The sequence below is a fragment of the Zootoca vivipara genome, chromosome 7 (assembly GCF_963506605.1).
Source record: "Zootoca vivipara chromosome 7, rZooViv1.1, whole genome shotgun sequence".
In the NCBI taxonomy this organism is placed as follows: Eukaryota; Metazoa; Chordata; class Lepidosauria; order Squamata; family Lacertidae; genus Zootoca; species Zootoca vivipara.
The window spans coordinates 91,150,961-91,176,997 of record NC_083282.1 but is presented as its reverse complement, the minus strand read 5'-3'; the positions used below and the strand labels follow the sequence as shown (position 1 = coordinate 91,176,997).

Below are 26,037 nucleotides of genomic sequence, written 5' to 3'. Positions count from 1 at the left end.
TTTCTGGTTGCAGTTTTTTTGAATTTCACTACAATTTTGGAAGCATAACATTGCCTTAATTTCTGCATTTTGATTGTTTTAATACCATGAGCAAGACGGAGGGTTACTAATTAAGTGAATAATATTGACAACTGATGGTGCCAAGCATCTATTTTGCTATTTAAAGTTGGGTAATTTTTGGACCCATTGGTCCATAAAGTTGGGTAATATTTTGGGGGGAATGTGTATATTGACTCAACAGACTTTTGGACTGAAGATTGTATTTGAACATTTCTGCTAGCGGGTGGCGCTGTGGGTTAAACCACTGGGCCTAGGGCTTGCCGATCAGAAGGTTGGCGGTTTGAACCCCCACGACGGGGTGAGCTCCCGTTGCTTGGTCCCAGTTCCTGCCAACCTAGCAGTTCGAAAGCACGTCAGAGTGCAAGTAGATAAATAGGTACTGCTACAGCGGGAAGGTAAACGGCGTTTCTGTGTGCTGCTCTGGTTCGCTAGAAGCGGCTTTGTCATGCTGGCTACATGACCTGGAAGCTGTATGCCGGCTCCCTCGGCCAAAAACACGAGATGAGCGCTGCAACCTCAGAGTCGGTCACAATTGGACCTAATGGTCAGGGGTCCCTTCACCTTACTAGCTATACAGAATCATACACTCTACTTTTGGTGGGGAGGCTATTGAAATAAAAATATTCCGTTGCTTTCACGTTTGTATCTGAAACTGCACAATTAACACAGATGCACATGTTCTACCATGCCTCCCTGTTACTTTTCCTAGGCAGTCTCCCCTCCTTACTTATAGGAAGTTACAACGATCAGAGATGGTGATAGAGGGTTCTATGTCTTTTACATTATAGTACCTGAAAAAACAAAGGTGTGTGATCTGTACTCCAATTCTGCCTCCTGTAATGCTACAGGATGCTTCCATCCTTAGGGGGAGGTGTGGCTTACTACCATATTTAGCTAAAGCCCTGCACATTGTATCTTTTGTGATGATGTGAATAGTCAAAGTGAAATAACGGTATCTGAAATACTCCAGATTTCAAGATATCTCTTGTTTACCACAAACCTTTTGATCATGCAGTGGCCTTGCCTAGCCAGAGTTTCTTTGCCCTGAAAGAAATCTTGTCAAAATAAAAGCATAATTCAATTCATAGGCATGATTAGGTCTGAGGCTAAACAGGGTAGCATTCGTGTGTTCTCTAGGCTCTGAACTACTAAGTTAATTTACCAACAGCTCCAAATCAGACAACAGAAAGCAGGAATAAGCTGCAAGAGGCTCTTTCTAACCAAACCCCTCAATCTCCCAGATCCTACTTCAGCTACAGAGAAAGCTAAGTAGGTCCTTTTCACACATTGCAGAGTGACAGACACATATTTGCCACTGAAGCAATGCCCAGCAAGGAGACATAGCCAATCCTGGTTCAACTGTGTTGCCCTCACTTTACATTTCAAGTGTACTTTTAAAAGCTAGATTTATGTATTAAAAAAAAAACCTTGTAACATGTGAAATTGCCCATTGCCCTACTTGTCAAGGCTTCTCTTTGTCCATCTGCACACTCTTGCTTCACTTGAGACAACTACCAAGAGCAGCCCATGCTTCGCAGAGAACAGTCCTCACCTTCACAACATGTCATTGCCAAATATGTTCAGCGTGTCATCTTAATTTTTGTGCATTAGTTTAAGGTTTATCTTTTTTTTCCTGAAGAAAAGCCCAAAGAGAAGCTGGTTTATGGATTCTATATTTAATGTTTGTGGACTAGTTGCTATTCTGCTGAGAGGCCCCATGAACCCTCACGAGTTAAGGATACAGAGAGGGGAGAGATATGAAGCTTGGTACACCAGAGGGAAGGGTGGGTGGGGAGAGGGAAATGGAAATGGAGAAATCAGATGTGTTGAGTTTTGTTTGTTAGTTATTAGGAAGCAGGTGCTAGTTGTGTAGAAAAGCCCTTTATCCAGAAATCTCTTCCCGCTGCTCCTTGTTTCTGCGCACCTCAGCTGCGTGCAATTCCTGAAAGAGACAGAAATGAGATGCAGTGTGAAAAGTATCCATGACAGCTGATGCTTCCTTGCTGGTCTCAAGCAAATTTCATTGGGGCAAACTTGCTAGTCCGTTGCAGAAGAAACAGGGGTATTTAGGCATATTAAAGACTAAGGGTTATCGCCAACTAAGACCTACTCAGAGTAGACACACTGAAATCAATGGATTCCAGTAACTTAAGTCCTTTGACTTTAATGAGTCTACTCTGAGTAAGACTTCATTGGCGATCACACTAAAGACCAAACTAGATCTTCTAGTGTGAGTTCTCCTTTGGTTTTTAAAAAGGCAAATGCACTGGGAAATGGGGTGGTGGATCAGGGCTGTGGTACTAAAGGGAAAGGGGCTTGACCCTTTCTCATGTGTATTTCCCCCATCAAAATCACTCACTGTAAAGGAGCTGCTCTGTGTTTCATCATAGTACCTGAATATTTTTCTCCATGGGAAGCACCTTGGGGGATGGGGGTGGTCTGTGTATTTGGATCAGGGAAATGGGGGTGGGGGTTGTAGCCTGGGGAAATGACACAAGGGAGGCCCATCTGCATCTAACCATTCTGTTATAGTACTGTAGTTGCATTTGCCCTTTAAACCTCCCCAGATCATTTATTTCAGTTGATTTGATTTCCCAAAGCTTATATACCGTATTTGATTACAGTATAATAAAACCTCAGAGCAGTCATGGGTCTCTAGCTGTCTCATCTACTTGCACCCTAAATCTAATGCAGTGTTTCCCAACCTTGTGCCTCCAGCTGTTTTCGGACTACAATTCCCATCATTCCTGACCACTGGTCTTACTAGCTAGGGATGATGGGAGTTGTAGTCCAAAAACAGCTGGAGGCACAAGGTTGGGAAACACTGATCTAATGTATGAAACACTTTAATTTTTTCTCAACATGCAACAGCTGCAGCAAAAAGTAGAGTTCATTTTGTTAACTCGGTCTTTAAGGTGATTGAGTAGAACAAAGGGGCCCCACAGAGGAGGCTCACGGTCCCTGGAATCACCTGTGATATGAAATGAGCTGGGGCATGTTCTTCATATCAGAAATTATCCTGGGAAGTGTGGGATTTCTTTGGTGTGAGCCTCTGGCACTTACCTTCTCACGGAGCCGCTCCCTCAAGGCAGCTAGATGAGCTTCACGGATTTCCTTGCTCAGCTCCATCTTGTAGTTGAGCTTCTCCTCAGCCAGCCGGCTGAAGTTGTTGTTCTCTTCTAAGGCCTTGTGCAGCACCTCCCTCTCATGCTCTCGCTTCTCCGCCAGCTGCTTCAGGACTTGAGCCTCCTGGCTCTACAACGCAACCAGCAAACCAGATTAGATTAAAAGGCTCCTGAATAGCCAAGTGTCAATGTGCCTGTGCATCATCTTTTTGGATGGAGATTTATCACAATGCCTGCCTACCCCATACCAGATAATATTGTATATGGTATCTATTACACATGCTCTTATTTACACGTAGGTAGCCGTGTTGGTCTGACGCAGTCAAAATAAAAATAAAAAATCCTTCCAGTAGCACCTTAGAGACCAACTAAGTTTGTCATAGGTATGAGCTTTCGTGTGCATGCACACTTCTTCAGATGCTCTTATTGCAAGGGTGGCTAACCCCCAGAGGCTGCGTAACCATTGTGGGTGTGACCACCACCACTGAGTACAGGACACACGAGTCCTGCTCCTCTGCTGATCTGTGTAGATCAGCTAGGGAGAGGGGATTATCACCCCCTTCTCTACACATTAAATGATGGTTCTGATGTCTAGGAAGGGGGGAAATTGCACCCCCATGAAGGTGCTGGGTTGAGTGGAGACTTTCAATTCTTTCTGCCTTGTCTACTTTACTGTGTTCCTTTTCTCCACTGCTGCAAAAATTGGTGGGGTCCTGACAGAGGTAGGGAATTTACTTGGAGGTTAGCCACTCTGCCCTGTCAGTTCCTCTGCTGCTTCCCCCTCCCCTCAGCTCCCTTGCACGTGTGGTGGAGCCTTATATGTTTATCCTGTTTCCCTAATAGCCTTTAAATGGTTTAAAACATTGGGTGTTTGAATGTCCATAATACGTGTCTTTATAACGCTGCATTCGCCAAATTTATACTTGCAAACCAGGCGGGTAGTGTTTGGAAATAAAACAGGTATCTGGAACTTTGCTCTCTATCCACTGAATTTATTTATATTACCGTCTAGGGTTTGTCTGTTTCTTAACATTACTAAATTATTTTAATTCCTTCTGGGTCAGTTAATCTTCCAGCTTATTTCTTTGCAGTAGATGTAATTTTACTCATGACCAGAGTGCAAATGAGAAAGGGATTGGGGTATGAATATTCAGTAACAATCCTGCCCATAAGCTGCAGCATTCACTAGGTGAAACACTTCAGTCACATAAGCCCTTCATGTTATTGATAATGCACTAGTAATATTTATGACTTGGTTAGTCTCCTTCAAGAAAGAGAGACAGATATTAATTTCTCCTCTGCCCACATACAACATTTTGGAAGACTCTGAACCACAGAATTGCAAGGATTTTCATAAGCCCTCACCAACACAAGATTTTAGCTCTAGTCAAAGCATTATTAGAAGGCATTCTCTTGGGCTCACTTCAATGGCAATTCCTTGACAATCCCATTACCTTCCTCCTCTCTTCTGCAGCCTCCAGCCTCTTCTGCAGCTCTTCCAGGGACAGGTCCCTCTTCTTGGGGGGAGAGGAGAGGACTGGGCTCTCAGGGGACAAATCAGAAGGTGACTTCAGAATCACTTCAAAGCTCTGGCCAGAAGCCCTCTTGTCCAGCTGCTTGACCTCCATATCTGAGCAAGAAGAAGACATGTACCAAAAGGATGAAGGGGTGTAAGCTGTAGTGTCAAATCTAGCAGCTTAGGCCCTGACTATCTGAAAGACTGCCTCCTCCTTCTTTGCAGATCCTCTCAGGTTTCAAGATCAGCGGAGGGAGCCATCTTGATATTCTGAGGGTTGCAGCTCAGGAAAGAGCATTCTGTGTGCCAGCTCTTAAGCTGTAGCATTTCCTCTTCAGAGGTGCATCTGATACCTTCATTGCATAGCTTTTTTCATGCTGAAAATGTACCTCTTTACCCTAGACTTTGACACATGAGATATGCAGATATATTTTAGAACCCACTCTAGTCTTTGGGTTGTAAATTGTTTTAACTGACTTCAATATTGTGCTTTAACTTATTGTAACGCACCCTGGAACCTTATGGAGAAAGGCAGGTAAGAAATCAAATAACTAAATAAAGCTGGAGCAATTCTAATGGTCTCTCAAATACTCTTTCCACATGTATGAATCTTTAGGATTTACGTAAGTGCAGAGTCCTCCTTAAGTATTAAGGCTGGTTGCAACTAATCCTGCATAGCTGATTCAGTTCTGAATGCTAATGGAACATATGCTGTACAACCAGTGAAAGTTATCAGCTAATGTGAGTGTTGTGCAGCAGCTGTGGCTTCAGACTATGCCACCAATGCCAATCATGATATATCTCCATCTGCAGTGGGCTGGCAACTCTTGGGGAAGGAAAGAAAGCAGGGCAGCAGGAGAGGAGACTTCCAAGGTGCAGTAGGAATTTGAAGTTCATGAAGAACTGACCCAATCTCTTCAAAAGATAGCTTGTGTGCTCTCTGATACTTACTGATAGAAATGCCACGGATCAATATATTGTTCTTAGTGCACCCTTGAGGTCTCCTTCCCTTTTTCCTATCACAAAATGGGCTGCCTGACACTAAAAAAACACCTTGCAATATGATTCTATGGAATTTCGAATACAGTAATAAAATAGCACACCTCCACAGTATACAAAGGCTACAATCTTGAGCACAGTTGGGACACTAAATTCCCACTAGCTCTAGTAGGATTTAAGCAGACAAATGCTTGAATAACATGTGTATGTACATCACTGGATTACTCACTGCTTGATGACTTGCAACTGAATGTGCGAAATTACTTGCTTTGTTTAGTTATTCTATTTATATCACATCTTTCTCAACAGAAAAACTAAAAAATAATAATCAAAAGAATGTAGAAGAAAAAGTGGGTCAAAGTAGGCTGTGAAAGGAGCTTCGTTTCTCCTCTTCCTCTGTTTGCTACACTTCAGAATGGCGGCCTTCTAATGGAATTGGAGCGGAGTGGGAACTTGTGGGCAGTTGTCTGCCAGGCCCCTGGAACCGCCTTGCTATCCCTTTATCTCCTGCAGAATGGCCAGCTATGTCTTAATTTAACATACATACTCCATATTACATGCCCATTCCACCACTTCCGAGCGCAGAACTGGCACTTTTATGAGTAGTGCTCATTCTGCACTTGTAAGGAATTGATCTTTTAGTGTGGCAGCAGCTACCCACTGGAACTCCCTGTTCATTGACATTAGGCAGGCAACTTCACAGTACAGCTTTCAGTATCTGTAAGCCTACCCAGATATGGAAAAGTTGGACATCTGTTTAAATGCATAATTTTATTTTATAACCTATACCTTTAACTGCTGATTCTATTTGTATTTTGAATTTATTTTTTTTAGGTTAACTTGTTTTTAACCCTGACTTTTAGTGATTAGTCAGGACAGCAGTATGAGATACTTACCTCCATATTGGTATATGGTATTTGGGTGTGGCTGGGTGTGGAAACAGGAACAGATCAATGAAAGCAGAGACAGTTCCTTCATTTTCTCTTTGTACGCTAGAAAGACAAAACAAAAAAACAACAGTGAGCAGAAAGTTCTAATGGCAGCCATTTGCTATTTTCAAAGGACATGGAGTAAAATGTTGACCCACCCCACAAGCCTGGGTTGTTCTTTAGAGCTATTTCCAGAATCTCAAAAGGAGAAAACCAATAGTGTTTGGACACTTTCACCATAAAGCAAAATGGTAAAAGTAGCTTTCATAGGTAAGAAAAGAGTGATCATTTGAATGCCTCACATGCATCTTTGAGCAGTTCTCAAACAGCTACATTCCCTCGGGCCTACAAGAAAATACCGTGTAGTTAGAAAAATAGATGGGTTGTATCTTTTAACTAACTTTTACTCAGTGCTAACCCACTGAAATAAAAAGATAAAAGATAGTCATGTCCATTCATTTTGGATACAACCCAATGACTCTTCAATTCATTTCCATGGGGCACCTACATGGGAAATTCATTGTGGGTTGTGCCCCTGGGTATTCATCTCCTTGCTCAGGTAAGCTGTTTTTCTCTCTATAGAAACAGCTTCCTTTCTGTCCATTTCAAAAAACTGTGTTGTCCTACCCAGTGCAATCCACTCCTCCCCTCTCCCATTTTCTAATTCCTCAGACAAATATGATTGCAATTAAAGGTGCACTATGGAACACAAACATGAAGCAAATATGCGGGCCATTGAGAAACATCTGACTGAAGTAACAGGGTGAGTTTTCTGCTTCATCAGCTCAGACCCAGGGATCAGGGCAGCATCACAGTCAGCCACTTGCCAGGTATTTCTTCCTGGGTGAGTAGCTTACCAAAGTCATCAGACAAACTGCTATCTGATCCATGCAGTGGGATTTCTCTGGTACTTCTCTCCAGCATTAGGCTAGTGGTCTGTTGTTTACCCTTCCTTATAACACAAAAACAAGGAAGAGTAAAATGGAAAGAAATGGGCACCAGAAAGAGAACTGCCAAAATGAGCTAGTCAATGGACAGACGGTTGAATTATGAATTGGTTCTAAATTGCTTTTGCTGAGGGCATGTCTGGGTCCTATACTACTCTTATAACATCTGTTGAAGAGGAGTCCTAGTTGGGCAACTTTCCACTTTGCTCCTGACTTAGTGTTTAGTGACAATGCCAGTTGCCAACCCTTTCACATTGGCATTAATGTAACAATATGAGGTTCAACTGTATGGAAGCGGCTCCCCGTATCCTTGAGGTAATACCCCAAAAATGCTTGTGGTCCAGGGAAGTAGGCTCAAGTCTGTCCCAAGTCATTGTTTGGTTCTGGACAAGTTACTTTCCATTCTGTGAAATGGGAATGGCAGTGACTTACTTTGTGCAGACAGGGAGGGGATTTGCAAGTTTAAGATAAAGCACTTTGCAAAATAAGCAAAGTTATAAAACAATAAGCAAAAGGATATTTTCAGACAGTGTAACTGCAACATATAGAGTTCAATGTCATAGAGTATGAATGGCAATCTTATGGAGTTCATAACGGATTCTACATAACCATAATTAGTGGTGAATAGTCGCTTCAGTAATCTAGTAGCCAAGATAATCTGGAGATCTCATGTCTCTCGGCCTCTTATCTACCAAACGTTGTCAGTAAACCAGAGCACCTGCTGACTGCATCTCACTCTATTAACAGAAGATAACTATAGTGAGATGCTGGCAGCCAGTGCTCTGGTTGCTAAGTCTCATAGATAAGACACAATGACTAATTACTGTATTTTTCCGTGTACACTATATTTCCCCCAAAAAAATTTAGTTTAAAATTGGGGGTCATTTTATACACGGAATGTTGCAATTATTTATTTCTTAACTTTGGGCTCAAAAAAATAGGGGGCGTCTTATACATGGGGCATCTTATACATGGAAAAATATGACAAATTTAGTAAACATACAACATCCAAAATTTGCTTTTAATGTTTGGCTCATCTCTAAAGAGCGTTCTTGGCTGGATACAGCACTGCCATGTGTGACCAGCAAACCAATTCCATCAGTTTCCCTACTTCTTTTGTTTATTTTTGTGTAAGACACTAAGAAGAGCAAGTGAGTCAGTTTAATATGTACCGTATGTGTGTGTCACATGTGAATGTACATAAATTCAGGAAGGAATTTTTAAAAAAGAACCAAATGCACCTTATTGCCAATGTAGGTTTTAGGGGCCAACTTAACTCATCTGATTTAAGCTTCACATGTGAAAAACAACTCAACTGTCTGCCAGTTTACTTTTATGGCAGGCACAAGCAATGCATATCAAACCTGCATCTGCAGCTGGAGGCAACATATGAATAATGGATTTTTGAAAAAGCTGGGCTGAGCAACTGTCCCTGCCCCCTACAATCCCCATTTTGGTCTTGTATTTAAAAGGTCCTGCCAAATACTGCATAATCTCAGCTGCTGTGTCTTCTTGCCTGCAAGCCCAATGCTGTGGCATCTTTCTGTCTCAGCCCCAGCCTGTCCCCAATTTTGCCTTTTGTACTCTCCTCCTGTCATGTAGTGAAGCCCCCTTCCCCTTCATCAATTAAGATAAAAGTGGGAGGAAGACAAATGCATCCCAGCTGCTGTCAGCAGCCTAATGAGATGAGGAAAGCAGGATGTGTACATCTCCTGGCATTTCAGACTCTCTAACTCCATCTTGGCGCCAGCGATCAGCAGCAATTAGCCGATTCCAGTCAACACAAATTGAGGGAGGGGAGGAGCAGTTCTCTTGGCTTTGGATGTACTGGAGAGTCAGGGAGAAGCCACAGGGGAAGAAATTTGGAGGTGCTTTTGCTCTGAACTCAACCCCTTGCAATTAAATGAAGTTTTAGCCGAGTCTTCCAGCTGGAGCCATGTTTTGTCACAAAGCAGCTTTGGGAAACAGGGATGCAGAGAGAGAGGCTGTCCTTGCTCAGGGCTGCTTTCTCAGAGCCACCTGGCCTTCCCCCCACTCCTGCTGATCTGCTCCTTATCCTCCTCCAGACAGGACCCACATCTCTGCAGGCACAGAGTCCCTGCACAAAACCACTTTGGTCTGCCATCCACTTCCCTTCTGATTCAGCAAGCAGAGCTCAAGGATGAAGGTGAGGGAGCTGTTCTTTCAGCACCACTTCTGGCTGAGTCAGCTGCCACACAAGCCTGACAAAGGGCCATACTTAATGAGTTTCTACCACAGATGGGTATAATTTCCATGTAAGAAACGTCAAATCACTTGCATATGCATTGTTATGTGTGTTTATTTTGCAGCTTGTACTGTCTGGATTCACTCAGTGTTAACTTTGGCTTAAACGTAGCTCACTTTGGCTTTAATGAATGTTGTATGCCACATTAACAGCAGTCACACACAAGGCACAAACAGCAGCAGAGCTCCTCAATGGCCATGAAGGTCCACTGGAGCTTCTTGTGAGAAAACAAACCTCTTCTCTTTTGCCTTGATTTAGCACTTGCACTATCCCCCTCCCCCAAAAGGAAAAAGAGCAACTAAGGTTGCAATCTCATGTATACACATTACTTAAAAATAAGACCCAGTGAAATAAGTGGGACTTAATACATTTGAGTAAACATACACAGGACTGGGCTGCATGTGTTTCCCTGCTTTTAAATTTTGAAATGCTCTCATAAGCCTACCATAATTTATCCACCCAACAATATTTTTTTCTCACGTTTGATAACACTCTGCCTTTTAACAACTCTCTGGAAGTTTTGAGTATTGTACTCTTTAGCCACCTTGTTCAAGAAAACAGGGAAATAAGGTGTTTTAATGAGAAACTCATAATATTAAGAGATCTTGTGAATGGTCCCTGGGGCAAAATATTATTCAGTAAGGGTATTTGAAAAGGCCTCTAGCATATTGTCAAATCCCAGACAATATCCCAATCAATAAAAAATAACAGTAGCTCCCTTAGTGTTTGGTTTTCTCTGTTCCAAGGTGGTTAGCTACTGATTCATTACATTGCCCAAATGGAATTTCCCTGCAGCAAGATGCCCTCAAATCTAGTTACTCATGTAATGCACAATTTTGTGGCAAGATCTGTAGTCACCTCTTAAGGGACAGTCTGATATGTACTTTAGAAGGTGCCCTGAGTGGCTGAGGTAACCCAGTCAGATGGGTAGGGTATAAATATAAATATTGTTGTTACTATTACTATACAGTGGTACCTTGGTTTAAGAACAGCTTAGTTTATTAACAACTTGGATTAAGAACGCTGCAAACCTGGAAGTGGGTGTTTTGGTTTGTGAACTTTGCCTTGGAAGCAGAACATGTTGAGTGTGTTCTGTTTGTAAATTGAGTCCCCTCTGCTATGGGAAAGCATGCCTTGGTTTAAGAATGCTTTGGTTTAAGAACGGACTTCCGGAACACATTGCCGGTAAGTTCGTAAACCAAGGTACCACTGTAATTATTATTATTAGGCAATCCAAGCCAGGCCAAGTTTTTTTGGAGGTTGTTAGTACCTAAATCCATTGATGAGTTGGTTTGGAGCCTTGTTCCCTTCCGAATCTACAATTCTATGATTCTGTGATCACAATTCCCTAAATAACATTGATCTTCACAATCATCCTCTAATGCAAGCCAATATTAGTACCATTTTACAGAGGTACAAACTGAGGCTATTTGCAACTTGCTCAAAGCCACCCAGGGAAGCTAAATCTGAGCTGGCATTGGAGTCCAGTTCTCCAGGGTCTGAGCAAGACCTTGTTCAAGACCTTTGCTCTTGCCTTCCTTTGTAGAAGTGGGGTGATTGGAATGCTGTGAACAGGCTATGCTTGCCTCAGGGATGATACAGGTCAACATATGTGTAGGGAAGGACATAGGAGCCTGATGGAAAACTTAGTGTGCTGGTTCTTTGAATGTGGTAGCCATCTCCAGGATTTGCAGAATTGCAAGGTCAGGTGCCTAAGATCTGATAATCCTCTGGGGGCATAACTGAAGGCAACAAAGCTCCAGTTCAGAAGCACTTATAGATTTATAGATCAAAAAGTCAATAATGCATAAATGGGGGCGGGGGTGAGAGGACAGGAACAAGGGAGGAATATGAGCATATGAATAGTGATCCCTAAGGGAAAATACACACATTGCTTTGGAGTCCTTGTATGATCAAGGTAGAACAACGTAAGAACTATGCTGGCTCTATAATGGGAAATGCATTAATCGTTACTTGAAGAGATCTATCAAAGTCATCTTGAGGGGGAACTAGTCAATAGTTCACTTTTCCTTTAGACAGATGGACACAGTAAAGGCTATCCAGGAAGCTTCTCTGACCTTGCGATTGATTTTCTTTGTAAACCACACAGCTTTGCTGCCTCACTAAGATGCCAATGGGGCAAACTGCTGCAAATGCCTGACTGGTGCAAACTAGCAAAGTAGTCCATGTGCATAGATGCAGAAGATGTGTTGCTTGGTCCTTCAAGATGCTGGGCAATGTACTTGCTCAGTTTCCAGCTGTTTCAGTCCAAAGAGGCTCCATATTTCTTCAGGGTCCTAGACATTGCTCCTGCAGCTACTGATGCATTGTGAAAACACAGATAATGGATCAGGATCATTTAGCAAACTGTGTAATAAGTAGTAGCCCAAACAAGGTGCTGGACAGACTAGCTGGGGAACCTGTACTTCACCCACATTATTGGGACCCATACTACTGGGGAAGAACGTCCTAATGGCATAAAGGCCCATCCAAACATTTTATATTTTAATTATGAGCAGCTGCCAAACTCCTTCAGATGTAGAGCCCAGACAGCTGCATTGGTCACCTGCACAAAAGGTCATGTGCATTTTGTGAATATATGAAACTGATCCATGAATAAAACAAGTTTATGGCTATGATTACTACAGAGAAAACCTGGATGGTGTGTGAACAATGCCTGGTAAAATTTCAAAACTTAGAAGAGGTCTGGAACAGCCTCCCAGTGCTGGCACAGCAAACTTTTCTGTCCCCACAGCTTCTGTTCCTTAGTTCCTGCTGTCCATCTGGCTCAATCACCATGCCTCCTCATCCTTCCATTTCTTCACTCATTGACAAGCCTTTCAAGAGCCTTTGGTAACTTGGATATTATAAACAGAATTATGCAAAACAAGAAAATACACAATTTTATTCTGTCACAGAACAGAGAATGCCTGTTTTTGTCTGTACCAAAAGACCCTTCTGGTATATCAAAAAGACATACTGGGGTTCTAAGCTGATAGAAATGACTTAGTTCATAGAATTGTAGAGTTGGAAAGGACCATGAGAGTCATTTAGTCCAACCCCCTGCAATGCAGGAATCTTTTGCCCCACATGGGGTTCGAACCCATGACCCTGGGATTTAGATTTTCATGCTCTACCAACTGAGCTATCCATTCACTCTCAGCCTTTATGGCCTTGGTAGAACACCTCCATCTGTGTGCTTTTGTTTCTGTATCATTCCACTTTAAACAATCTATTTAAATTCTAATTCTTTTAGTTCATGGGTAGGCAAACTAAGGCCCAGGGGCTGGATCTGGCCCAATTGCCTTCTAAATCCGGCTTGTGGATGGTCTGGGAATCAGCATGTTTTTACATGAGTAGAATGTGTCCTTTTATTTAAAATGCATCACTGGGTTACTTGTGGGGCATAGGAATTCATTCATTTCCCCCAAGAAATATAGTCTGCCCCCTCCACGAGGTCTCAGAGACAGTGGACCTGCCCCCTGCTGAAAACATTTGCTGACCCCTGTTTAGTTCAATAACTACCGTGGTACCTCGGTTTATGAACACAATTGGTTCCGGAAGTCTGTTCATAAACTGAAGCGTTCATAAACTGAAGCAAACTTTCCCATTGCAAGTAATGGAAAGTGGATTAATCTGTTCCAGACGGTCTGCGGAGTACTTAAACTGAAGCGTTCATAAACTGAAGCGAACTTTCCCATTGAACGTAATGGAAAGTGGAATAATCCGTTCCAGATGGGTCCGCGGAGTACTCAACCTGAAGCGTACTTAACCCGAAGCATGGGTGTAATTGGTTCCGAAAGTCTGTTCATAAACTGAAGCGAACTTTCCCATTGAAAGTAATGGAAAGTGAATTAATCTGTTCCAGATGGGTCCGCAGCATTCGTAAACCGAAAATTCATAAACCGAGGTGTTCAAAAACTGAGGTTCCACTGTACTGGGGTTTTTTAGTATTAGGAACAGCAGACTACATGCCAAGCTGGGGCTGACAGATCAAGGTGCATACAAGGAAGTTGAACAAACCTTGCAGAGGGAAGTGTCTTTGTAAAGTCCAGTGAAAAATGTGCTTCTTCAAAGAAAGAGAATGTCAACAATGAGTAATAGAAGAATGATTCTCATTTGAAATTTAAGCCAAAGGCTATATTGAATTTTCTCAGAACAAAGATAACTGTATTTGTAACTAAATCCACTGAAAAAACCAAAGCATAAATTCAGAATACAGGGGAAAGATCAGTTAAGGTAAAAAAAGAGATCCAGTTCAACAAAACTGCAGTGTTTAGTAGACAATACAGACATGTTCAGACTTCTTCTATAGTTTCCTTTTGTGTGAGATTGTTATAATAAGCCTGCAATAATCAGTGGCTCTTTTAGCCAAAGCCATGCTTAAAACATTTCACCTGTAGAATATTATGGTAGCTCTCTAAGAAGGATACATTGGCAATGATCATGTGACTTATCTTTATCTGCTACAATCTAGGTCAGGTGATTCGGAAACTGAATGACCCAGATTTTTATTGCCAGCATTGTACTAAGATCTGGACATTTGAATGATTCTCCCAAGACATCTTATCACAAAAGAAACTCAGCTTATGTGGAATCAAATGCAGGGCCCCCATCTTGATAGATGAGGTGCACCCCAATATACAGACACTTCCCAGCCCATATTCTGCTCTTCAACAGACAGGACAGGCACAGATCCAACTGTTCTCCAATATCACTGCTGAAGAGATGGTGCAAATGGATAGCAACACATTCCCAGGACTGCCTTATGTAAGTAGAAGAGTGGTCCAAGTTGTCCACTCAAGGCAGGGTCAAACCTCACCGCAGAAAGCATACTACATAGTACAGAAAGCATAGTACATTTCTGAGGATGTCTTTGCCTGTCAATGAGTGTTCCAAAAATCTCTGGGGACAAAAGGCAACATTGAAAGGTTGCATGTGTTGGAAGGCTCACCTCCTGCTGAAACACAAAGCTAAACAGAACCATAGCCATGCAGGAGTGGAGGAAGATGAAAATATGTAGTTGGGTGAGTTTATCAAAAAAAGAAAAGAAAAAGAATAAAAATGACCTCACTATTTAACTGATAGATATTCAACTGATAGATTGCAAGTGAGCTTGCAAAATAACTAGATTTAAAGGAGGGCAGTGTTCTTGCACTTTGAATAGTTATGAAGAAAGAGAACTTTTAGCAAGCACAACTTGTCATACAGAGTGAGAAATCTGCACCTTCCAGATTCTAAAAACAGACCCATCCCAATCCTATTGCTTGAGAGCCTTTAAATTTAAATTGTGATTTTGCTGCATAGAAAACATTTATTTTTACATGTGTGCAGTTTACAGGCCACCCTACAACCAAAGTTCTCTGGTTAGCTTAAATGGATTAAAACCAACAAGTTCAATAAAACAACAGATACAGCTAACACAACATAAAATTATTTTCAAACACTGAACTTTGCAGCAGTGTATCAATTCAAAACTGAGGGTGGGGGAATAAAATTCTAGAACAGTATTAAATTATAACTTGGTATAAGAGACCTGGGGGGAAAGTAAAAACATATTTGCTTGCTGCCAGCAGGATATTGAAATACCGGTAGGTGCCAGGTGAGCCAGGGGTGGGGAGGGCCTTTCACTATAGAAATGGCCCATTCTCTCATAGCCACCTGGTGTACCTTGTGTTGTCCCAAAGGGCCTGAGATGACAACGTGGGACCATGCAGGGCTTTAAAGATAAAAAAGCACTTTGAATTGAACAAGTAACCAGTGAAGTTGCAAAATGCCCCTCCCAGTTAGTATTTGAGCAGCCATATTTTGCATCACGTGACGTTTCCAGAACATTTGCAGATGCCCATGTGCAATGCGTTGCAGTAATCCAAACAGGAATTTATCAAGGCATCCATGATATCTCTGTCCAATTTTTGTTAGGTTGGACACACTAAAACTAAGGTGGGCACGTTGAGATTAAGTAAGGCACTAAAAATATTATTTCCTAACCAGAAGATCAGTGCCTGAAGAGTATGTGATTTAAATCAAAGGACATGGGTAGGATCTACCTGGGAAAACATATGAAAAGCTTGTCAGATCAGGCCAAAGGCCCATCTAGACCAGCATCCCGTTTTAACAGAAGTCAAATGATAAAATGCGTGCAAGCAGAACCTGAGCACAACAGTAATCCCCTACCAGCAATTCCAAGCAGGTTTCATAATATTTTAAAGTCTTGCAAGCTGGCAGTCATCGCTACCTCTTCTAGAAGTTAATTTCATAGTTTAGTTACAGGTACGGTAGGTAGCCGTGTTGGTCTGACGCAGTCAAAATAAAAATAAAAAATCCTTCCAGTAGCACCTTCGAGACCAACTAAGTTTGTCATAGGTATGAGCTTTCGTGTGCATGCACTGTGTGAATAAGTACTTCCTTTTATATGTCCTGAATCTTCCAACATTCAGCTTCATTAGATTTACATGGATTTTAGCATTATAAAAGAGGGAGGAAAACTCCATATTTACTTTCTTCACATTGTGCATAAACTTATACAGCTCTATTATATGTCCCCCTTCTCCACTTGTGATTTTTATAACTTAAAAAGCCATGTTGTAACCTTTCCTCATAGGGGAGTCTCTCCAGCCCCTTGATAATTTTGGCTGCCCCCCCTTTTTTTAGGTGAAACAAACAGAACTGTATAAAGTACTTCAAGTGTGGTTGCATCATAGATACCCAGATATGGAAAGGGACAGAAATAAATCATTATCTGGAACTCATTTGTCAGGGAGCAAGCTGCAGGGAAGACTGAAGAATTCCAGTGGTTTCTGAAAGATTCTTTCAGCATGATTCTGAAAGTACTTGCTAAGAATCACGTATCAGAGGGAAAATCACAGCCAGTCAATGCAGGGCATGTGCAGACTATTTGTTATTTAAATCCTGAATAATAATTCAATGTATAAACAAATACCTGTCTGTTAGCTGTTATAAACAATAGGTTGAACCGAGGTATTCATAACACACACACACCTTGATATGTCATGTCCACTATGGCTCCTATTCTCTCCTACCTTCTGAATATAACCAGAGAAGCACTCTCTCACACTAGCACAGCAATTACTCATTAGGGAGCCAAGATGGTATGTTGCTGGATTCCAACTTGCATTACCCCTGACTGTTGACCATGCTGTCTGGGGATGACGGAGTCCAACAACAACATTTGGAAGGAACCACTTTGGCTGCCAGGGGTTTAAATATATTAAGAAAACAATGCTTGAAATCTTGGGGGATAGGAAGAAGCCCAATCTAACTGTTCCCTTTTCCTTCCTTCTCAACCTCTCCAACAACAGTTTTTCATTCTACATTCAACATTGGCTCTAATTAACAGGAAAGTGTCATCCTTAAGTCTGGAAACACATAAGATAGTGGACCAGCTCATTATATTGTGTTCCTATGAGGAATGGCAAAGAAAGACTTATACAACTGAGGGTATTTATTTGGGTTCGTTCTCCCCCTTCTCCACACAGCATGTATCATTGCCAAAAAGTTTATTTATCCTCTATGTATAAAAAGTTTATTTATCCTCTCTGTATAAAAACTCAGCATTTACTTGCATTAGGGTTGCCATACTTCAAAAAGTAAAAACTAGGACACCCTAACTTGGCAGCCCTAACTTGCATGGACTTGTCTCTTGAATTCCTCGACCAGCTGCTGGTCTGTAGCCACATCAAGGGGACCAGGGACTGCTAAACATACTATGTGTTCCATGGATGGGCTGACCAGAACAAGAGGCATGCATTCACTACACAATAAAAGTCCCATGGGTTTTTCAACATATGGTACAAAATTAATTGATAATTCTCAAAGAAGGTCACAGCTATTAATTCCCATCCAAGTACTGCATGGGGATCTGCATGTGCCATAGGTGAACATAGTGTTGTGTGGCTTTCTGCTTTCTGTTGGGGGAGAATGTTCAAGAAGCCATGGCCTTGTTAAGCCAAGGGACTGTCTGGGGCTAAATGCAAGATGTTTGCCTGAGCAGAATCCTTTGGCACAGCTCAGCCGCCACTGCAGCTGAGCCAGCACTGAGCATGTGCTGTTGCTTCCCCTGCTTGCTAAGTAGAAGTGATACTATTCTGGCGAACGGAATATACTTGGGAAGCAAGAGGGACCAAGGCACAGAGAACCTGCTCCTCTTCCAGGTGTGGAAAAGGATATACAGAAATCTTTTGAGGCACACATAAAAATACAGCTGCCCTCCTTATCTTTCTTCAAGTGTGTTCTGCTTTTAAGAAACAGGGTGGAACAACCAGGCAAGATGAAAAGAGAGGAGACAGGCAGTGATAAAATCTCACCTATCAGCTCTATGGTTTGCATGTCTGCAACCAGGAATTAGCAAGCTGCCTCAAGCTCTGGTCCACCCTTCTCTTTGTCTTCTGCAAACACCTTTCTTCTTTCATCTCCTTGTTTTGATCACACTCCTGTCACCCCAGAACCTCTGTTCTTTGACATCAGTCTTATGCCAAACCTAATCCAATTGGAACGGGAAAAGGATCGGAAATAGACCTCCGAGGCAAACTGTTCAGCTTTAAAAGCTGCGTCCCACTGTCAGGAAATTAAAATGTATGGTTGGGGTGGGAGGGAAAGGGAGAAAGTACCATATTGTTTCAGAGCACCATATGGGGAAGGCACCTGGTACCCAGACATATCATTCCCCCTCCCAGCTCCTTCACAGCAGGGTTCTTTCAGCCTTCTTTGAGAACCCTGACCAACCCTGATGTTGCCATTTATTTAATTTGCACTGATTCTGCAATAAAATAATAGGAGAGGAAAACGCCTACTCCAATAAAAAAACATTCCTAGTTTTACCTTTGCTTTTGCTACCTCTGTCTCTCCCATTCAAACACAACGCACACCCACCCACACTCCCGCACAGATCAAACATATTATTTGTAAAAGGTTTCTGGCAAATTTCTTATCTCATGCAAAGCTGGCTCTGCACATCCTCAGACGGGATCACATATACCTCCCCTTGTATTTTAAAATGAAGCACCTCAGAAAAGGAACTGCAGGCAACAGAGGGATGGGCAATCCCAGCGAGTACAGCAGGCAAGACTGAGCTTCTCCACAGCTAGTTTGTTGTGTTTATGAAAGTACATACATACATTTTTCTTCCCCCCTTTCTCCCCATCTATAATGGCTTTCCTTCATTTTCATTTTTTAAAAATTCAGTAAATAAACATGACCAGTGTCTCAATTTATAAAAGGTTTAAAGACCAGTAGTGAGTGGACATCACAAGTCATCTATTGTCTATGTAAAGAGACAACACACTTCTTCCCAGCTAAATTCCATACACTTAGCCCTAGCCTTTAAAAAGAAAAAAAAGGAGAAGAAAGATACATGTTTAGAAACTAGAAAGCAGGTGCATGCACACACAAGTGATGGACACACTCTGAGCAAAGGTGTTCCTTCACCTCACCTACCAGGCCTTGTAACCTGGGAGGGCAACAGGGTGCAGCTATGCAGTAGTGTCACAGCCCCTGCAGGAAAGGATTGTCTAACAGCATTGGGTTTCATTCAGCGCCATGGGCGGACCACTCCCTCTACAGCAGCTGCTGGCTAAACAACCTGCCCTGATTTTACTAACCCAGATGTACAATTATTATTATTAAAATGTCTTTGCCTCTTTGTTCTTTTTATACCCTTTCTTTCTACCATTGCCAATCTACTTTTACAGAAACTGGGTTTAAAAAAATTAAGACAAACCACAACCACTCAGGTAAATGGATTTTTAACCATATGCATCAGAGAAAAAGAAATGATTTGATAACATGTATCAAAGCTTTGAAATACACAATTCTGAAAGCAAGAGAAGATGACGATGCCTGCCCGGCTACCATCTGTATAGCATTGCAGACAAGCCCCACCTTGAAAAGAAGAATGGAGAATAACACTGATCATTGCAGATGGGTTCCTTCTCAATGATGTAGCTGCATATAAAGAGGGAAAAAATCCTTGCTTGTTTTACCTGAGACAGTGCTGGCCATGATTGTGAGATGGGTAGTGGAGAGGATGCTGCAAGGGAAGATTCAGAGGCAGAGAGGCAGGAGACTGGCTTTTCTGCTGAAGTGCTGCAATGCTGTGGAAGAGAGGAAGGTCTGACTCAGCTCTAGGGGGCTGTGGCTATCCAAGAAGGGAGGAGAGAAAGAGAACGAGAGGGGGAGAGGGAGAGAGGCAAAAGAAAGAAAGAAAAGGAGAAAGGGCTTGAAATATAGAAAATGAGTTCTCAGTTCAGAATATCAATGGGCCTCGGGAGGGTAGCTTTTGATACCAAATTCTTTTACAATGTCAGGAGTCTGAGAAGAAATGCAGAGCCTGTTAGCAAAGGGGATAGTTAGCAGACACGCCCAAACTGGAGATTTACCTCCTCCCTTCTCTTGTCTGACATGTATAGTCTAGAAATCAGCTGTTTCATTTTATGTTAGGGAGTTGAAAACAAAATTTGAAAATGCACAGAGTGAACTGAATTTAAGAGAGAAAAAGCTTTTGGAAGCACAGCCATTCACAATTTCACAGACCTATTTGAAGGATGTGTCAGGAATTCAAGTTAACCTAGCACAAAAATACCAGCTCCTATTCTCACCTAGGGTTGCCTTTTCACTGTTTTAATCACAAGCCCAGAACTCCAGTTCCAGTTCACAACCTAGTTAAGCTACAGTACCTGAATTTAACCCCACTGGCATCACATGATATGTGTCTTTAAATTTATCACTGTTACATTTAAAACATAGCAGGATTGAAAGCCAAAAGCCAAACCAAGGAGTACTGTTTATAAAATTAATGCATACTTTGCATATTCTCAGATATGCAAATAAACATATTATCTTTCCCACCTTTCATAAGTCAAACATTTGAAAACATGTCATATATATGCTATATATATAACTATCTATCTAATCTCTCTCTCTCTCTCTCTCTCTCTCTCTCTCTCTCTCTCTCTCTCTCTCTCTCCATATCCTTTCTTCAAGGAGGTATAGTGGAGCATGAGGACTTTTTAAATTAAATAAGTCAAGGCAGATCACCATCTTTTTTAATTCCATCAAATGTATTAATTCTCATCTATCATCACATTAACCACCATGTTTTGATCAGCACTGCTTTCTGATAAGCCTAAGAATCAGGGCAGCTGTATTAGTAGTCCCAATTCTCAGCATCAGCCCCATTGCACCTGTGCTGAGGGAACTGCACTATTTGTTGATCACCTATCAGGCTATGTGCAAGGCCTTGTTACTAACATATAAAGTGCTGAACAACTTGAGACCAAGTTACCTGAAAGACTGCCAACCCCTGTATAGACCTGTTAGATTACTCAGATAAATTTTATTCATAACACTGCACCGTAAAGAACATCACAGGGCAGTGACCGAAAACCCATTTCCCCAAACCCATTTTCTATTATTGACCCTACGCTATGAAATACCTTCCCATCCCCTGCCATATATGGAACATAATCTATTAGCTGCTTCAGCCATCTTGGGAAGAAGGCAACATATCTTTTTGCCTAGGATTTCTGTGACCCAATAAGATTGGACTCTTACTATTGCTTAATTCCCGTTTATACCTGTTGCTCTTTTTAATCAGTTTTATTTACTGGTTTTATGATACTTGGTTTTAGTGTTAATATTTACAAATCTTTAAGTAGTATAGGAAGTGACTTAGAAATGCTTAAAAATAAATAAATAAATATCATAATAATCAGCACCCTTCATATTTTCTGAGGTTCAAAGCACATTACCACATGCACTGTCTCAGCCATTTTTACAACAGCGCTGTAAGGCAGGTCCATATTATCGCTATCACCATGTTGCAGAGTTGGGATTCAGTTTGAGACTCGCCTTAGCCTACTGTGATGTCTTCCTTTTTTCCCTCCAAATAATTTTTATTCATTTTCCAAATACAAAATCACAAAAAGCAAAACAAAAACTCAAAACAAGAAAACAAAAACAAAAAAAACAAAAATAAAACCTAAAAAAAGACAAACATCTCAAATCTTATATTATTTACTTAACATTGTTGACTTCCTCAACTCCCCCCTCACTGGGTCCATTTTATAATTCCAATTAAGCAGTTTTCATCTTATAACTTAAATTAATCTAACACATTTTATCATTAACACTCAAATATTCTGAAAATATCATCTATTCTCCACCAATAATTAATTTATCCAAATCAAAAATTATTTTCCCTTCCTTCTATCTTCTGTTTCTCCCCTTAGCCTAGAAATTTTTACCAATAAATTTCCATAAATTCAAATATTAATTCTTATATTATACTAACATTTAGAGACATTATAGCAAATTCAACCCCACTTCCCCTGAACTCGAGGTCTCCCAGATTTTTCAGCGAGTTCCATGTCATTCCAGTTTCGGACCATCTAAATCAATCAAAAAAGTTACATCCATTACTACCCCTCACCCCACTCCCACCCTGTCCCAACCTACCCACCATTCTTCCTCAATCATCCCCTGATGCCTCCCCAATTCTTCAAATGCTGTAGTACAAACCCATCTAGCAATAATTCCATTTTCCAGCCCTTTTCCAGTTTTTATTCCCTTGGAATTCTGAACCCAGTATGGATCCTGCCCTCCCTCTCTCACTGGGAGGACATTACTCCATGCTGGTTCTTCTTTGGGGACTCCTTGGATCAAACAGATGTTCTGTTCCCCCCCTCTCACCGGGGGAACAATGTTCCATGTATCTTCCTCCTTTTTTAAAAATTCAGTTACACTGTCCAAGACTGATGATTGTTCCTCTTGCTTGACTTCGCTCTCTGTTAGAGTTAATCCTTTTTCTCTATCCTGACAATTCTGATTCCTTTCACGCCATTCACACAACTGTGTATTACTTTCACGCAACAATATATTATTTTGCCGCAATTCATTTCTCAAGTCCAAAAGCAATTCCAAAAGTTCCTTCTGAAAGTCCAGGCCATCAGGTGATGTTGTGGCTACAGGCATCCTGTTCATCTCAGATTTCATGGGAACAGAACAGAGCAGGAAGTTGAGCAGATTGTATTTCAAAAACATCAAAAACCGAGTTTATGTCCAAACTGGTTATAGTCTCATTATTTAATTCTTCTTCATGTCTTAAAATTCTTGTGTCCATTTATGAAAAGAGCAATTGTCAAACTTCTTATACACAGCCTTATATTTTACACTCTCTTCACAATTGACAGTTCTCAGTCTCAAAGAGATAAACAAATTCCTTTCTATTGTGATGTCATAATGGCGGCTCGCTGCTTCCTCCCGGGACCCGACTTCAGTTTCCCGGGGGATCTTCCCCAGTCCAAATTAAAATAAATTTGCAGGGATTTTGATGAATTTAATCCTTCTCCCCTTTACCCTGCCTCCAGGGGGAGGTATTAAGTCCAATCCTTGGTAATTAATAGGTTCCTTTCACTTTTCCGGCTATAGGCAAATTAACTGCATTATGATCCTCTCAATGGGGGAGATCGATTTCCTGTTTGAATCTCCTCCCTTGGCCAATTCATTCCAATTACTAAAAATAGTTCTTAAATTTCTCCTTTTACTCATGGTATCCAATGTCTTCAATTTTTTTCAATTTTCAGGAAAAACCGATCACTGTTGCCTGGCAGGATCGCAGCTTTGTGCCTCCGAGATAGCTATGCTCCGATGTGCCGCGTTAGCTCAAAACCCCCTGCTCTTTCGCCGCCCAAAAATAGGCTAGCCGAGAGGGGGGGGGGAGCTCGCTTCTGGCGTCTGCCGGATCTACGTCCCCAAAACGCTTGATTTGAGGTTTCTTCTGGGGGGCCGCTGTGCTGGAGCAGTCCACCCTTGCCTCGGAATCACCACGTTCCCCTCAGCTGAGGAGAACGGCGCCCGCCATTGCTGCGCGATCGGCCGGAAGTCCTAATGTGATGTCTTCCTGACAGGCAGCTCATGCTCTAACCATGGCAGTGCCCCAGCTTTCAAAAACAAATTACCCCTCATGTTTGAATATGCCTGAAACATACATCAGGCTTGACTGGTGATACAATAATTTAGGATTCTGAAGAGCCAACAAACTGGAAATTACTATCTCTATATTGTTGAGGTGATGTAGTCTGCATAAATTATATTATTTACTTTCAGCAGCTTTCCATAAGGAGAAAACATCATGCCAAATAAACTGTTCGGCTTAGATGGAGTCATCTATATATATAAAAATGTACCTGTGCAAGTTTCTTAGTGAGGTTGATGGACTTCCATCATACGCAGTCAAAATACCGGCCTGATGGGCGGGGTATAAATAACATTGGCATTATTGGCATTTTAGAGCTTCCTGAATGTTGTAGAGAGATTAAAAAACAAAATATCCCCCTACCCTCAGGTTCACACTCTAAAAGGCATAATACAAAAGGAAAGAAGAATGGGAAGGAAAGAAGCTATGGCAGGTTCGAATCTCTGGTCTCCTGTGAGGCATACCGTGTAACCTTGAGTCGGTTACAATTTCTCAAACTAACCTTTCTCCAAGAGTTGGTGTAAGAATAAAAGGGGGGGTGTTATGATATCAGGTGCACTGTCTTGTCTTTTGTGGAGGAAAGGAAGGACATAAATGCAATAAATTAGATAAATAATACATAAATATCAGGAAAGATTAAAATGTGTTGTAGAAATTATTGGCTTTGTGGTGTCTTCCAACTCTACCAGTTATATAAAAGCCAGCTACAGCTACACTGAGTGGAGTATTCTTTCCCATCTTGAAGGATTAATGCAACTCGTCACTACACATGGAGCATACATTTTACACAGAGATGCAATGTGTGCAATTAAGCCAAATCTACTCTCTACTTCTTTTGCACTTTACTTTCGTCCTTGAGCTGTGCCTGGCAAAGGAAAATGCGTTCTCTTCCTGCTGCAGGGAAATGGACTTGGTTTCCCTGAAGGTAAGCCAGCCATGAAGGGATAGGCCAGAAATCTAGACAGCCAACCTGCTTCCCTCTCTGCACAGTACGACCCTGCTGACAGGGATCTTACAATGAATGAGCCACATAAAACATGGGAAGACACAAAAAGGAATGGATGCAGCATTTCATGGACTTGATAAAACCCTACTGTTTCCAGTTTTTTCCATAGCCTTGTTTTTTTAAAGGAACAATCTGGGCTTAAATGTAAGTACCGGTATTTGATGCATTCAAAACCTCCCTTTTTATTCAGGTAACTATCCCATACTTCAGATTATTCTCCCTATTGAAGGTTGCAATCCTAAACACAGAGAGAATTACTCGGACAGGACTGACCTGCAAGTATCATTGTGAAGGACATCTTAAGGGCAAACAATGCAAAGCAGCATGCAGCATTTGGGGGGCTCTTGAGAAAGTGATTTAGAGAAAAACCAGTGATACTGCTATGCTAGAGTTGCAGTATTGGTAAACTAGGGCAAAGATACAATCCAATGGGAAGACAGAGAAGGATCCAGCCAGAGCTGAGTCACATCAGAATCTATCTATAAAAATAAAGCAGTTCCTGACTCATTGTATTTGCTACTTGCATTTGGGAGCTGTCCAGGATTCCTTTTCCCTCACCGAATTTGCTTTCTTGATAATTACTGTAGAATTTACCCATGCTTGATGTAATGAAATTCCCTGAAAGATGCAGTAAGATAATACAAAAGGAACAAATATGAGCAATATGTCCTGGAAGTATCACTATAGCATGCTATATGGCAGGTGTGAAAGAGGTATGGACATTTTTTAAACTGGCACCTCAGTTCTGCAGATATATGTATCTGAGATGCAGAATGACTTGATAGGGCTGCAGTGTAGTCAAGTGGATAAAAGGTTTGCTCTGGAAGATGTGCCTTAAGACCTACTTTTCCCATTGAGTGACCATGATGCCTTGGGAAATTGGTAAGCCTGCTATCAGTAACTCAAGGATTGTATAAACAATGATTGTATGCCTTTCTGTTGTTTTTAAAAGGGACTGGAGCACTATATTTTGTTTTGCTACAGAAGATGACAACAAATTTCAAATAAGCCCGCAGACACCCCTGCTGAAAATCTGCTCCCACTTCTCTCCCACCACTAGTACTCAAACAACTCCCTCATTCTAATCTTGCCCCACCCCTTGCCTCTGACTTCCCTTCTTCCCACATTCCTGATGCAGCTGGTGCTGGCAGAGGCTCCTCTTGCTAAAGGCTGACTTGAGCAGAAATAAATGACCA

At 41.6% G+C, this 26,037-nt stretch overlaps 2 protein-coding genes across 2 annotated transcripts in view; one reads left to right on the top strand and one right to left on the bottom strand.

Moving 5' to 3' along the window:
* Positions 1–26,037, top strand: part of RTEL1 (regulator of telomere elongation helicase 1) — a 107,713-nt gene that overhangs the window by 11,397 nt on the left and 70,279 nt on the right. The window lies entirely within an intron of this gene.
* STMN3 (stathmin 3) lies at positions 1,479–20,070 on the bottom strand. Its single transcript, XM_035124220.2, has 5 exons — positions 19,844–20,070; positions 6,597–6,692; positions 4,640–4,815; positions 3,124–3,315; positions 1,479–2,002 (listed from the first exon to the last, which is right to left on the bottom strand). The coding sequence occupies exons 1-5, from the start codon at positions 19,860–19,862 to the stop codon at positions 1,943–1,945; spliced, it is 543 nt and encodes a 180-aa protein (XP_034980111.1). The 5' UTR covers positions 19,863–20,070; the 3' UTR covers positions 1,479–1,942.